Consider the following 15,992-nt stretch of genomic DNA (forward strand, 5'->3'; position numbering starts at 1 on the left):
ATGGTCTCAGTGGAAGGGTGGCCGTCAACAAGACATTCGTATGGAAGGGAAACAGGGAAAAAAGGCTGTCATGGTTTGGAACAACACCAATAGTATTTCAGCTAGATTTTGATTCACCATGCAATACCATCTGGAAACCATCTGATTGGCAAAAGCTTCATATATCAGTATGACAATGATCCCAAAGACACTGCCACTGCAGTAAAAGCATACCTGGGTAGAAAAACACACCTCCCCAGACACCGGACCTCAAGCCCTGTTACCTCTGGAGAAAGGTAATTTCCCGTTACATAAATAATATGGCTGTGACGTAATCCTAGCAGTGACCGGGAGTTTTTATCTTTGCTTTTCTGTGCAAAACTTTCTAAAAAACCAAAGAGTAAATATTTCCGGCAGCAAATGAAAGTATGAAACTACACTGAGAAAGTCGAAAGAAAAAGGAAAACATAAGGTGCATGAAATTAATTACATAAAACTGACACTTGGGAAAGTGTTACAAAATCGTATTACACAAGCAGTTATGAATGCCTTCTGGTAGGTTTCCGATTTCCCCTGGTTTCAAAACCTCCCGCTCAAACTTTCGCAGTAATATGGCTTCTGTTTGGTTTTATTTGACTGTAAAGGACTTGGAGGTTAAGAAGTTCCAGTTAGAGCTTTGACATTTGGCACACTGACAACTTTACTACGTCTCTTCCGTAGTTATGAAACTTTCAAGCGCAGGTTTTGTAACCGAGAGGTCCCGACCAATCACGGCACGAGTCTGCTGCTCACGTGACAATTATTTTTTTTATGTAACAATCGGGTATCTGTGGGAAAGTGCGTTCAATATACCGCAAAGGACCACGGCAGCCGTAGAAATGTATAAACACGTTACCAGAAGAAAACCTAAGTCTCTATAACATACTATTGCTCATCTTTTCAGACGCTAATATGTCGCTCCAGCCGCAAGCGGCGGACGCCCTGGAGGAGAGAAGCGCCTTCTTCATCGGTGCTGACTCGGGCAACGTCTCGGAAGAGGAGGACCACCATGAACTTATACTTCAGAAAGCTAACGCTCTAGCGTCCGAAAACTGCCTTAGAGAAGCCATTGACTGGTTTTCAGCTGCTATGCGGTACAGTCCTGTGCGGCCCGAGCAGCTCAGCACTTTCGTGGACTGTATCCTCCGCAACTTTAAGAGGAAAGCGGCCGGGCCGGAGCCGCTGTCGGGCCGTAGTAGCCGGGATGCGGCGGAGAGCTCCGCGGAGGAGGACGTGCTGGAGTGTCCTAACTGTCACTGCTTTCTAGGTGAACCCGTGACCTTAGCCTGTGGACATTCATACTGTAAACGATGCTTACAGCGACGGCTGCTTCACAAATGTAAACTGTGTAGTGAACACGTGAGGGGCGAGGAGAAAGTGAACGTGATTTTGTGCGCACTACTAAGTAAATGGTTCCCGGAGGAAGTGGAAAAATCGAAAAAAGTAACGGAAGTGGACGCACTCTGTAGAAGAAAACGCTACCAAGAAGCCGTGGAGCTAGCAACCGACGTGATTCAGTCAGGTCAGTGTTGTTAACAGTGCCAGCACTCGGGAGAGGTGTGTCTACTGCGCACTCTCACCGAGCAGGCATGACTGGAGTGCGGATGTGTTATTACTTAACCAGGGTTGTGTAGTAGTGACGGGAGCGGGATACGTGTATGGCCCGTGCCCTCAATGGATTCAGAGGGGACAACATGGTGACCAATATTTTCTTTAAGTAGTAATTACTTAATTTCATGTGTTATACTGACGCCAGTCTCCTCCTGCTCTGCCTATCTGCTGGGCCCAGCTTACGAAATTGCACAAGATGGGCATGCGCGCTTGGTGCACGTTGCGTAAGGCAGGTCGTGACACATATTGGAGCAGGTTTTGTAACTTATTATGGGGGGAGGGCGGTTGTATTTTGTAATTGTTATGTCTGGGCGAACCACGGTTTCATAAATGTCTTAGAAGGTGGGAGGGGGGGAATGGATTCACCGAGGGGTAAAGCAAGGCAAGGCCGGGGGTCCGTATACACACCCAGCAAAGGCAGCAAGTTATGCAATGAAAGAAACTAAACCAGGCTGGTTTATTTATTTGTAGTTAGCCTGCTAGTGATGTGGGAGGTTTGTTGGCGTTGAGTTTCGCAGGTGCAGATGCAAGTATTGATAGGAAACCCCTATGTGGGTGTATTGAAGTGAGTAATGCTCCTCTGTCCGGTAAAAACAAACTCCAGTCATACTGAAAACTGTCCGCATGTACACTGAGTTCCCAGGTTAAAGAGGAAAAACAGGCCAGAGGATAGCATGCCCTGCCTTCGTGAAAACAAAAATAGAAAGTAAAGCAGTGTGATGCATTGTGGGTATGCTGCTGTCTTACAAGAGGAACAGGCTTTCTTTTCCTTCTTTTTTTTAATTTCCTGATTACTAAATTTCTGATTACTTTCAATCACACAATGAAGGAACTCTAGTCTATTCATTAAACTTGTGCTGTTATAGTAATTAGGGTAGTAGTTCTATAGCCTGGCAGCTTGACAGTAGGTCTGGAAAACTGCTTTGGACCTGCATGTGATTTAATATCTCATGTAACATGCTGTATCCTTTTTGACCTCTGTTACTCAGACATTAGCAGCACAATATCAGGATGTTTAGCGAAAGGGTTAACCGTGTTCCAGGAACCCCCAGGGACTCAGACTTGAAAGCATGTCTTAGTTAATCAGAACAAAATGAATTGCATTTGATAGTTTGAGTAACTTAAAGCAAAACTTTATCCCCCCCTTTTTCCCCTAAAATGGTAAATGGTTTGTTTTTTCTGGATGTAACATGGAGCTTGCTGAGGATAAATTAAGAAATAATCAATACAACCCAAATGCACTTCCTCCCCTACATTAGATGCTTGGAGTTACTTGCTTTCAAATTAACGTCATATATTTGTTTGTTCGTTTTTTTTCTCGTTTGCTGCTTCGACTATTTTAAAAAGGAAGGAAGGGCTGTGTGCCGGATGACAAATGACAGAATATGAAATTATAGCCTGACCTGTTCCTGGATTGTCTCTCAGGTCGTCCCAAAAGCAGTGATTTGTACACATTAAAGGTTACATAAAGATAACAGCGGCATCACCCTTCTGTCACTTGACAGTGGGTCGAGGACTTCACACCGATGCCACTGAGGCGCTATTGCAGTCGACAGTACCTGCTTACGACAGTGCAGACCCACAGTTCTGCATCCAACCTGAGGGGAGGATAGAAAGTTCCAGACACAGACGGGGTGCTTTGCTGATGTAATGATGACAAGACAAACTACCCTTACCCTTCCAATTAGTATCTCGAATGCTCCATAGAAATGAGATAATCTCTCTCAGGGAAACGTAATACATTATTAGCACTGACAGTATGCAATGTGGTTTATGATGACACAGCAGTTAAATAACAAACTTCATCTGCCACGCAGACAGATTGCTTTAAAAGGCTGAGGCAGGATGATTACATAGCCAGTGGAATATATCTTCATCTTAATGTTTAGTCTTTCTCACAGGTGGAAGTATTTAGAGCTGTTTTAGGCCCTCCTTAATGGCAGCTGTTCTACCAACAACAAAGCAGTCTGCCTTTCAAAAAAGCCTGTCATTGTGTTTAAAGCATATGTCATGTTTTGTAGTGCTTTTTCTTTTTAATTTAAACTACCACAGTGGACAGAACTATATAGTCAACCAATCTCTCTCTGGTCTTGCAGGCTTCTGCAGCTTGTTTTCCTTTTACACTGTTTGGCCAGAATTCATTGACACAGTTAATATGTAATGCAGGGTCCTGATTAATTGCATAATGTATGACTTGCAGGAAATATTTTCTGTTGAGGGGAAAACAGTACTTGCCTGTGCAGCTAGGAAATATTGTGGGGTAGCTCAGTGTGTTATAGACTTAATTGGTATGTGTGCTATTACATGTATGTGACATGCAACACAATCATTCAGCAACTAAATGGTTTGTATTTGTGCAAGTGTTGAGGTTTAAGCAATTTCCTCTGGCCATTGAAGGTTTTTCTTTCCCCCCTCCTTTTCATCCTGTCCCCTGCAGATCCAGATATGACGGCGGTGGCGCGACTGTCTCGAGCGGAGGCGTACATGGGTCTGAAACAGTACCGCCAGGCTTTGGAGGACACTAACGTTTGTCCCCGATCCAGCTGTTCTGCTGAAGTAGGTCATTCAGTGATACTCCAGGAATATGTTAGTCTGCTGTAAAAATAGAAATGAAGCATGACTAATAAATAATAAAGAAACAGCATGACTTTGTAAAATTTGTAAAAGTCTGAAGGATTTATGTGGTTGAATGACTGGTGTTGGGTAAGTTAGCATAGAACTTTTTTTTTCAATGTAAGCCCTAAGGTTAGTGGATGAATTCACACAACTACCTTTTGCATAGTCGAGTCTAGCGTGCATTCACCTGTTGTGATATATCGGTCAGTCAGCCTTTACTTAGAAAAGGTGTATTTTAAGACTGCTGCCGTCACAGCCCCACAGATGGAGAGAGAGTGGCCTCATTAACTGTGTCATTAGTGTCGTTAGATGCTAATGACCTGTAAATTGCAGACCAGTTTACAGCAGCAAGGTTTATTCATTCATCCACATTGTTATAGAACACTTTACAAGGTTTATGTTGGATTAGTGACCAGTGAATTATACTTCCCAGAGAATGACTTTTTGCCGATCTAACTGTTTGCTTATAGGCCGTACTTTTAACAGTGGGCTGCTATTTTTACTGTTACATAAAGGATCTTCTCTTTGGGTAAATGTGTTACAAAAGAGTGTCATGACCAGTCAAGGTTTTCTCGATGGCAACTGAGAATGCAGTGATTAAGGTCACAGACATTAACAACTATTACATCACAAGCACGACACCAAACGTCGACACCAATACGTTTGTGATTTTTCGAATGTCCATAGTCATATGTTTTGTGATTTTTATATATGTGTATATATATATATATATATAGTATATATATATATATATATATATATATATATATATATATATATATATATATATATATATATATATATATATATATATATATATATATATATATATATATATATATATATATATATATATATATATATATATATATATATATATATATATATATATATATATATACATATATATGTGTATGTATACATACATGTAGCTTGTGTATTTGAAGCTTATCTGAGAGTCACATTTGCACGTCTTCTTTCAGGCTTTATTTAGGAAAGCTATGGTGCTGCATGAGATGGGCCAAGTGGACGAGTCTCTCCAAGTCTTCCTCCACTGCCTGGCTGTTGATGAGGACTTCCCCTGTGCTAAAAGACAAGTGGAAAAGGTGAGAGGGTTACGGTGTCTGCTGCGAGCCTGCTGCCAGGGAGGAAGTGGAATTCATACTGTTTTAACTATTTTAAGTAGTTTAGGTCCAGGGCATGAGTGTCTAAGCTGGGAACACAACGCTCTCCTTCTCCTTATTCATTTATTATTTACTTTAGAGCCATTTGTCTGTTTATTTAGGATCTGCTATTATATTACAACCCTAATGTAATCTCCTTTTGTCATGACATCTTAATCTTAACTACTGAATAACCCATTTAACTTGGAGCATGGTATAGACATTAGGTTTTATAAGCATCCTGAATGGAAGGAGCTGTTGCGTTGCTGTGTTTTTAATAGGATTTATATTGTCAAATGTCCTTTACAGATTTATTATTCTGGTCATTGATGCTGATATATTTAAATTGAAAAGAGAAAGTAAGAAATTAATTACCTAGGCCGTGGGAGGAACATTAAAACTGTTGGAAATGTGGAAATATGAAGCATTTACTGTTGGTGCTTTACTCAAGGTGATGATTGTGGACTGTATGAGGGACAGTGGATGCACACAAATGACATTGCTTTTGGTTTTTACTTCCACTTCCATGAACTTTGCCCATTCCTTCTATCTCCCTGGGATCATCTGTCTTGGAATTGCATAAGTCGTTAGTGGGTCAGATCTTATGACTGTGCCTCTAATGACGTTAGTACCACTTAAAAGTCAGACAGAGCACAGTATTGTAGTTACATAAGTGACATGCAGTTGACTAATGTATGCAGGACTACATTCGTTCTCTGCATAACGTGACAGTTCGCCATTATGTGCTGAACCTGGTCTGTGTTCAGCTGCCGATACAAGCGTTTTGTGTAATCGCGTTTGAAATTGATTCGTTTGGTCATTTTGGGTTACTGGGTGTGTTGGCATCTTAACTAAATTTCTCATGCTTCTGATTTGGAAATCAGAAGCAAACTAGGCATCTTTCTGCTACAGCGTGGAAGCTCGGCAGCATGAGCCAATAAACCAAGGTTGAGCAGTTTGGGCTCTAGCTTACGAGTTGTACCACCCTCCTCAGTACCAAAATGTAGCAATCAACTAATTAATGAATATGAAAATGACACCTACTGTCCTTGTTTTCCTGACTAAGCTCACACAAGACTGAAATGACGCTCAGCATATGGTTACACATCTGTTAAAATAAGAGTAAAAGGGTAAAAATTAAGAACAGAAGTTGTGGTACATACACATTTCTGGCAGGGTCATCAGCTTTCACCAGCTTTATCACAAGCCTTATCTGCTGCACACAGTTTCCTGTGGAAATATTCTGATGAAATATTTTTTAAAAATATGCAGTGTTGGAGAAAACGGTGTAGAGGAAAACGAGTGAGTGAAGCATGTTTGAAATAATCTATAATTCAGGCTCTGTTAAGCCCAGTAGTAGACAATAAGCTACTACTACTTTTAAATTTTAGATGTTCATTGATATGTTTTCTTTTTTTAGTCTGGGATTAATCTAAAACTGTGAGTGTTGTTTTACTGACATCTGGGAATTAATTATTTATTTTGAACATAACATAAATCACTTCAATGAAGGAACAAATGGTAGTGTGTAGTTTATTCTTTTCTCAGTAAGGCCGTTGTGCAGAGAGGACAAATAAGTCTATGTTTCCCTCGCTGTACACTGTATGTTTGAAGCCTGAAAATTAAACAGTTATATTATTATTACTGTGAGAAAAAAGAGTATTATATGAGCCTGAGAAGAAAATTCACTGTGTATAAAAGTGGCTGTAATTCTTTGATGGTGAAGACAGTATTTTGTTGAACCCTTTGAAATAAAGCTTAGAGTCTGCTCTTTAGGCCCGTGTTACGTGTTAATCTGTAACTGTAACTTAAATGGGTTTTGGTAAACAATGAATATAGCAAAAGTGTGTCGGTATCCAAAAATGTATGGACCTAACTTTATTCTTTCAACCTGTGTGGCACGATATGTAGTTTAAAGCCAGTGTTTGATGATTCATTTGAATTTGAATGAGCAAATGTACAAATATGGGACACCAGCTCTAACACTCTCTGAGTCCTCTAGGACCCAGAAGTGTTTTTTCTTCAGGTTTTTTAAGCTTCCCAGGATGGCATTGATCATGTTAGGTGACATTCCAATAACACGCTGATTTCTTTTCACAGATCTTGTGTGATCTCCTCTCCCCCGGTGATGAGAATGTGAAGGTTGGCCTGAGGGAAACAACACAGAACGCACTGCCTCACTTACGCAGTAAAACCCTTGTGGCAGATGCCCAAGCCCAACCACAGAGGCCAGTTCAAAGGCAACACCTCCACCAAGTCCGTGCTGCCTCTGTGCACCATCTGGAAAACCAGGAGGTACTAACACAGTGGAGCTCAATCGCAGAGTTTAATAATGAATTTGTTAATAATGGCAGTTGTAGCCACACCAGCGAAAGAACCACCGTCATCTTCTTAACCTCTGTCCTGTGTCATTGTGTAGAAACGCTGGGAAAGTGTGGAGCGACCTGGTTTGAGCCGAGCTCATTCGCTGCGATCGCATGGCTCTAATTGTAGTGAGGAGGGTCTAAAGAGAGTTTGCTCTGCTCCTCAACTGGGGGACCAGGACAAGGGAAGCCTCCTGAAGAGGAAGTTGTCAGTGTCAGACATGGAGCCCTGTGTAGTGGACAGCGGAAGTAGCAAGCATAAAAAACAAGGTGAGCACCGTGCAGCGAACAGTGCTGTTTTCTGCTGTTTTGTTTTATAATTTCTAACCCAGATTTAATTCAATTAAATTTTATTAAAATACTTTCTTCTCTTCTTGTCTTAAGGTGTGGCAAAAGGCTCCAAACAAAAACCCACCAAACCTAAAATGAGAACTATTCCCAAGGATCTGCTGGACTCCAATGACCTGGAGTGTTCTCTATGCATGAGGTAAGCACAGCCTTGTGTGCCACATTTACTGCTGGCTTACATCAGTGCTCATGGATATGACTCAACAGCCTGGCTGCTTACATCTAGAACAACAAGCTGATTGTTGGATTTTTGTGACCAATGCAGATTGTTTTATGAGCCTGTAACCACACCATGTGGCCACACCTTCTGTAAAAACTGCCTGGAACGCTGCTTGGATCACATGCCCCAGTGCCCGCTCTGTAAAGAGAGTCTCAAAGAGGTGAGAGACCCAAATTTACCAAAATTGTGCTGGTGTTATGCTAATTGTTTTTTTTAAGGTGCTCTGTGCTTCCTGTTTTTATTAACCCATTGTCCTGCTCACTTCAGTATCTGGCATCTAGGAAATTTAAGGAGACCACACTCCTGGACATGCTGATCAAACAGTACTTGAGCCGGGAGTATGCAGAGAGGACTAAAACTCACCAGGAGGAGACCAGAGAGCTTTCTGAGTGAGCACCCTTTTCATTCATGTATCATGTTTATCAGTAAGTGTTTTATCCACATCATAGAAAAGTCCTAAACTCGTTTTCCTTTCATTCCTTCTCCCCAGCCTGACAAAGAATGTGCCTATCTTTGTGTGTACCATGGCGTACCCTACTGTGCCTTGTCCCCTACATGTGTTTGAGCCACGTTACCGCCTCATGATTCGCCGCTGCATGGACACAGGCACCCGGCAGTTTGGGATGTGCATCAGTGACCCCGAAAAAGGGTAAGCATGCAAGCACAGGCACTGTGTTGTGGTTTGCATAAGTCACTAAACAAAAGTCTTTATGCAACATACAGATAGTTATGAAAGCACTTGTTCAAAGTCTTCATTGATTTTTCTGCTCATGACTGGTAGATGTCAGTAGACATGTTATTGCATGTAATTAATTACCTAAGGCCCTTCAGGGGTCATTAGAACAATTTACCTCAGCTACATTTTCTAAATAAACAGTTATATGCCTTCCTGCAGGTTTGCAGACTACGGCTGCATGCTGATCATCAGGAGTGTCCATTTCCTCCCAGATGGGCGTTCGGTAGTGGACACCATTGGAGGAAAACGCTTCCGGGTCCTGTCCCGAGGAATGAAGGACGGTTACAGTACTGCAGATATTGAGCACTTGGGGGATAGCAGAGTAAGAACCACAGTGAATGTCATTTAGGTGGACGGAATCCTGTTTTCTGTTCTTGGAGAAAAGTCAGGTATTTTAAGTTTAACCAGGCCAAACGATTCTTTGCTTGCCAGGTGGAAGACAGTGAAGAACTAGCAAGACTGCAAGAGCTGCACGATGCAGTGTATGAGCAGGCCCGAGTTTGGTTCCAGAACCTCAAGATCCGCTTCCACAACCAAATCCTGCAGCACTTTGGACCAATGCCAGAACGAGAAGCTGACATCCAGGTACGTCTCACAGCATATCTAAACTTCCATCTGTGAAGATCTGAATGTCTCTGTGCAGATTAAATAGTATCTTACACACTTACAAATATCTCACATAAACCAACAAATGGTAATCGAATGCTTGAGCTTATTGAGATGGATGTAAGCCGTTTGCATTTAACTGCAAAGCTTTCTGTGGTTCCTTTGTGTTTACTGTCATATTACACAGAAAATATTGCACTTCACTGATGTCTTGGAGTGCAGCAATGATTACACAAGCGTGTGTGTGTGTGTGTGTGTGTGTTTTAAATTAAAACTGCATTTGATGAACAAGGGGATGACTTGTAATTCATGGTCAATTTAGAATAAGTGAGCTGGAAAATGAAACCTTCTGCATAATTAAACTTCTGCTGAGGTGTGCCTCCCTGCAGTGGGAGTTAATATGGGGAAAAAGTATTAATGGTGTGAGTCACTTTATATTGTTTGTATAGCAGAACAGTTTGTAAGAATACTGCACGGCAGGGAGTTGGCAGCAGAGTTGATTGTTGAGAAGATTTATTATTATCAGAAGTTGTATCTCCTGAATTCGCCAACAGCGGTCGTCTTCTTGGAAACAGCACACGGCCAGTAAATCTTGCATTACTTGGACTTTAAATTATTATATGAAACTGAACCATTTGAAACTCGACACACTTGCCTTTTAGGGAGACCCGCATTGCCATGTACTCGCTTGCATCAGGGATCTTAATACCTGAACGTAGGTGCTGTGTGGGCTCAGATGTAGCTTTTACTTGCAGCCTGCAGCGCTAAAGGGGATTACAGCTCACTTCTTTGGACACCCACTGGGTGGAGTCTATTGACAATATAGGCTAAAGAGCTTAAAGGGTGTTTCATAGCTAATCCTGGCTGCCCTGTTGCATCAGAACAGTGTCATGAAAAGACTTTACCACATGCTAGCAAAGACACAACACTGACCTTTTATTCCCTTATTATAGATTTCACAGAAATAAACTGATTATTTGCTTTGAAGTTAACTGTAGCGCACACAATAGTAAAGGCCATTAACTTCAAATGCTGTGTTAAGTGCAGGCTTCCTGACTCTGACACAGTCATACATTAAGTACTGCATTTGGCTGCACATAAGGAAAACTAAGAAGTTTAGTAATAAATGTAGTACCAAGTTAGAAATCAGTTAAACGCTGACTTGGTACAGAGTTAAAAAATCAATATGAGCAGATTGACTTGAATCAGTTTCATGGGTGAATGGATTTAATTACACTTCTGATAAATGAAAAGAGAAAAGTGAGATGTCTGCAGCAACAAAAAATAAATAGATAAATAAAAGTGGCAGATGATCAGGAGATTTTGGAGTTATTGATTACTGGGGGGTTTGGCATGCTCATAATTGACTTAATACATTAAAAGTCCAAAATACTCATAGTCTGCATTTGTGTTATGAGACTTTCTATGAAAGATTAGGATTTAATTTAATATGCATGCACTGTTGGGGTTGGAAGAAAGTGAAACGCTTTTTCTCAAAGCTAGAATAATAAAAAAAAAACATCTGAATATTTCTATAATTTAAACATTACAAGATCCAGTTCTGCTCAGATCCTTGAGATTCAGACTGTAATAATTTGGGTTTTGTCTGTTTATCAGTACTAGTTTTCAGAGATTTTCTCAACATGCTCCAGATGAGAGTATCACATTTGCCTTGTTCATTGATGTTAAACATAGTACCAGGTCCCACAACTGAGTTTGGCTCAGTTTGTCTCACAACAAAGGTTTGTGCTTTCTTGAAAGCCGCTTACACTCCTCCTCCTTTCTTTCAGGCGACTCCGAATGGTCCAGCCTGCTGCTGGTGGCTGCTGGCTGTTCTGCCTATCGACCCTCGATACCAGCTGTCTGTCCTGTCCATGACCACCCTCAAAGAACGCTTGGTTAAGATCCAGCACATCCTCACATATCTGCAGAGCATCCCCAACAACTAGAGCTTCCCTACAAACAAACACCTTTTGGACTTTGAAGTGACATTTAAGAAGAACCCTTCAGCAGCACCTGCTTTTGTTCCTACTGCCAGTTCACTCATTCAGTTACAGCTAAGAGACCCCCCCTCACCACCACCACCACCATCACCACCACCACTAGTATATGGCTCGATGTGTAAGGACGCAAACGATCAGTGCAAAGCTGTCATTCACTCAAACATATACGGCCAAACCACCTCAGGGATACTTTGAGTGAAACATTTGATGTTTGTGATTATGAAAAATGATCTAGAAAAAAATAAGACAGCAACTATTCTCATTTGCTTTATTGTCAATTTCCAGAAATATTTCCTGAATAATTGCAGAAAAACAAGAACAAGAGAAGTTACTGCAGCACGTGGTTAATATTTCCTTGTTGTTGCTCTTGAATGACAGAGTAGAATATCCCACAATCACTTTTTTGTGATGAATGCAAGTGGAACTGAGGGGGAAAGTGTTTTTTGTTTGTTTGTTTGGTCTTTGATGTATGGAAGCTTAATGATGCCACTGGAAAAACAAAAGAAAAAAAATTGCCAGGCAAAGCCGGTATCTCATAAATTTGAATTACTGACTCAAACTTGTGATTATTAAGTAGATTTTGAGATAATGACCCCCAATTTTGACTCATAGATTGCAAAAAAAAAAAAAAAAAAAACCCAAACAAACAACAACAAAAAACACTTCGACACTGATAAGACCAGTGAAAGGCTTTTTTTTCCCCTCTGGATTTGTTTCTGAGCTGTAAAATTTTTATCTGGAGGAAAGGCGGCGTGACTCTGTGAAACAAAATCCTAAATGCTGAAAGTCCAAAAAAAGTAAAAGCAAGATAACTTAAAGGAATAACTGTGAAGTGATGTATGCACGGACCAAGTGCAACTGAAAGCTGGTGCATGTGTACCAAACACAGATAAAAGTATTACACTTTTCTTACATGCACAACTTCCATTTCTGCCTCTAGGGAGCGGCAAAGGACCTGTTGAAAGAATACATGTTTCGAGCTTTTGAGTTTCTTCCAGCTTCTCATGCACTTTGTTGCTCCTAACCTGAGTTTAAGAGGAACACGTGACCCTGAAAAGTTTATTTTTTCTTTTTTGTTCCTAATGTTTTCTTCCTTTGGCAGCCTCGGGTTTGGCCCTGTCTTCTCTTTTCTGGTTGGCTCACAGTGAACCTGAATTCCTAATCTCCTTCTTCCACATACTTGTCATGGACCACAAGATTCCTCTGGAGCGTGCGTCTTCAGGATCCAGTGGTTCGGTTCTTGAAGTGCTTTTAGTGTCTTCTTTAAACCAAAAAAACAAAAAAACAATCCAGCTTCCCATTGAGTTAAGTTAAAACTGAATTAATTTATGAGTAAAGTAATATTTGTACATTGTGTCCGTAAGTTGTGTTTGAAATCCTAAGGGGGTCTTGCAATATTATGGCAAATTGAAACCAGTAAAAACAGCATGCTTACAGCTATTGGGTTAGCATTATTCTTCATTAAAAGCTGCTCTCTGTCTGCGTGGAAGAGAAAGGACGGTACCTGCAGTGCTTCAGTCAGAGGACTGCGTATGCCTTACACCATTTTGCATTGTGGTTTTGGCGTTGGTTACCATTCCCTATTTTTTGGTCATAGCATGAATACTACTTTTAATTGTATTTTTTTTTTCTTCAGAATTAGTTTCAGCTATCGGGTGTTCACAATATCTAAGAAAGCCCAAGGGGGGAAAAACGAGTCGAGTTGTATGTAAACCGTTTGTACAAAGGCTTGTTGGACAGATCTTGCTTTTTTTGCTCAGATGTTTTAAGTTATCGATTTTCAATAATAAATGCACTTTTTTTTCAACATTGGCTGTGGTGGTGTTTTTTTTGGGGGGGGGGGTTTCCCCCACACAGAACAGCTGAGCATTATTTTTCTGCAATATTGACATCGAAACTAAAAATGCAGATTGTTAAATAAAAGCTTCTCTTACAGGAATATTTATTTAGATTTGTGTAACTAATTTAGCAAATATTGCTAAATTGTACAAGATCATATGCAGCATTGCCTGTTTCCAACACAGCCACACCTGCTTCTTAACTCAGTCAGAAACAGCTACTCGAGTATGATCCATTCATGCATCAGTTCCATAGGAAATACAGTAAAAACAGTTAGGTGAGAAATCATACCAGCTCTAGCTCAGGCTTGAGAAAGCTGTACATTTCTCTGCCACCAGAGGGCAACAGTGCAGCATTAACAACTACAATAAAGGGTTTCATAACTCACCCTCTGCCCACTGCACTTATTCAACCTCAACTTTTATTATGAAAATATAAAGAGATCTCTAAGTGGATTACACTTTCACAGCCAGACGTGAAATTCAATGTTCCACAAAAAAAGAAAAGGACAAGAATAGGAGAAAGTAGACAGAAATAATGGCACACAGCTGATGAATCCGGGTGCTGAATGCTCCGTGTTCTTCCATCAGAGGTCATCGTGCAGAAAGCATCATAACAAACTCTGCAGGGGAAGACAGACAGCAGCAGATCCACTGATAAGGACTAATGACACCAATATCACAAAAAGGATGGCGTGGCATGCAGTCACGCCGTTCTCAGCCCGTATGACACTGTAATGGGAAACTGACACTGCTCATCGTGTGATGTAATCACAAAACATTTATGTGATTGCCAAGTTTATGAAACACTTAAGTGTTTACAGTATAGTATGCTTTGGTACTTTAACTGTTAACCGCTTTAAACCCACTTTAGAGTTATTAGTTATGACTGCTTCTTTAGCTGACCTTATTGATCATCTGGATTGGCTTGTCAATGAAGACAGCTATTGATGTTTCCTGTTAATGAAACCCAGCTACAGATTACAGATCGATCACATCTTCCATGTTTCCATTGTCCTTCCGAAGTGCTTTGCTCTCAAACAATTATTATTGGCGTGAAACTATTGACCACTGGGTAGGAAAGCGTATTTCCAAATTAACCTAGTAACATTGTGTTTTTTGACTAGTAACAGCAGCTCTGTTGTAGTCAATCAGATCTCCAGTTTGAGCCTGAACAGGATCATTTTCACTGTCCTCATGGGTGCCGTGGATCTCTGTGGGCCATGTGCCTTGTAGAAATACTGCACATCTGTCAGGACTGGATAGATACACTCAATATGCTGCCCTTGGGGCTAATTGATGATAATGAGGAGCACCTGCTTATTGATCCACAGAGTGACACACCTGTTCATATGTCCCCAATCATAATTGATTGGAGTCCTGAGACGAGGCGAACAGGATCACAGCTTGCTTTAAGCCTGTGGTGTGCCGCATACTAATCTCACTCACACAAACGTCGTATTGACGGTGTTGCATGTGCGCACACGTGGAAGTGTGTTTATATGTGTGTGTTAGTTAATTGTTTATCTGAGTGCAGCATAATGTAATTTCTGCTGAGTCCTTGAGCTGCCCAGCAGTGTCTGCTCTTTGCATGTGGCATGTGACAGGTGTCCAGGCATGTGTATTGATCGGCTTAATGCAACTCTGATTACATTGGATCGCTCCCTCCAGCCAGCTCACCTTGACTTAACCAGCCCTCCTGTCTTGAGTCTCATCCTTTCCTACCTCATTTCTCACAAATTTTTCTTCTTCTGTCCCCTTTAAATTTGACCCACTCCAAGTAGGTTCACTGTGTCCTTCCTGTGCACCCGTGGTCTATAACCTTCTTGTCACAGGTTTGACAGCACACTCTCCATATATCAATTATAAAGCAGTAGGTTACCACTGCATTTTACTATTGAACTGCTATAATTGATTTACTGTATTATAATTTCTATTATTAATTTTTGGGTAAATGGATTCCGTTTAAGGGCCTAAACATTCAACACAAACCTCATGAGACTTTCAACATTACATCAGGTCTGGTGAAACTTTTACATATTTCATAAGTCTTGCACATGGGTGGTGCAAAAATGGCTTCATAGCACCACCTATAAAATTTAAATGAAGTTCTTCCTCTCACATAGTCAAAGTTTGAGCTTCATGGATAAAATCTGACACACATGTGTAAAATCCCATTACAAAATGTTCTTGGGGGATTCAGTAACTTGTAGCTATACGCTACGACCTGAACCCAGAATTACATTACAGTTATACACGCTATACTTCAACAAACTCCTTCCAGGGATTTAATTGGATTAACCTCATATTTTTGAGTCCTTGGCCACGCTAAATTGCAAAGCTTTCCAGTTTTTCTTAAACAGTGACTCTGTGCTGCCATGGTGAATTTCAATCAACTTTGCCATGGCACTTTAATTTGCTGTAATTAACACGCACGTTGTTGAATATGGCTTAAATAATTTGGCTGCTT

The 15,992-nt window shown here is 40.8% G+C and overlaps 2 protein-coding genes across 2 annotated transcripts in view; one reads left to right on the forward strand and one right to left on the reverse strand.

Moving 5' to 3' along the window:
* The first annotated feature begins 776 nt into the window (after positions 1-776).
* On the forward strand, positions 777-13,491 carry lonrf1l (LON peptidase N-terminal domain and ring finger 1, like). The gene is made up of 12 exons (XM_031750990.2): positions 777-1,540; positions 4,067-4,185; positions 5,229-5,351; positions 7,509-7,703; positions 7,828-8,041; positions 8,156-8,258; positions 8,385-8,499; positions 8,607-8,728; positions 8,830-8,988; positions 9,235-9,397; positions 9,508-9,660; positions 11,472-13,491. Exons 1-12 carry the CDS (start codon positions 931-933, stop codon positions 11,628-11,630), a joined length of 2,235 nt encoding a protein of 744 aa, XP_031606850.2. The 5' UTR covers positions 777-930; the 3' UTR covers positions 11,631-13,491.
* The window catches only part of cabp4 (calcium binding protein 4), a 36,948-nt gene continuing 33,226 nt past the window's right edge, over positions 12,271-15,992 (reverse strand). Inside the window, exon 9 of the mRNA XM_039613897.1 lies at positions 12,271-14,145. Within this exon, the coding sequence (XP_039469831.1) occupies positions 14,117-14,145 (29 nt within the window). The 3' untranslated portion in view covers positions 12,271-14,116. The remainder of the gene's footprint in view (positions 14,146-15,992) is intronic.

This window comes from Oreochromis aureus, linkage group 6, assembly GCF_013358895.1.
Source record: "Oreochromis aureus strain Israel breed Guangdong linkage group 6, ZZ_aureus, whole genome shotgun sequence".
Taxonomy (NCBI): Eukaryota; Metazoa; Chordata; class Actinopteri; order Cichliformes; family Cichlidae; genus Oreochromis; species Oreochromis aureus.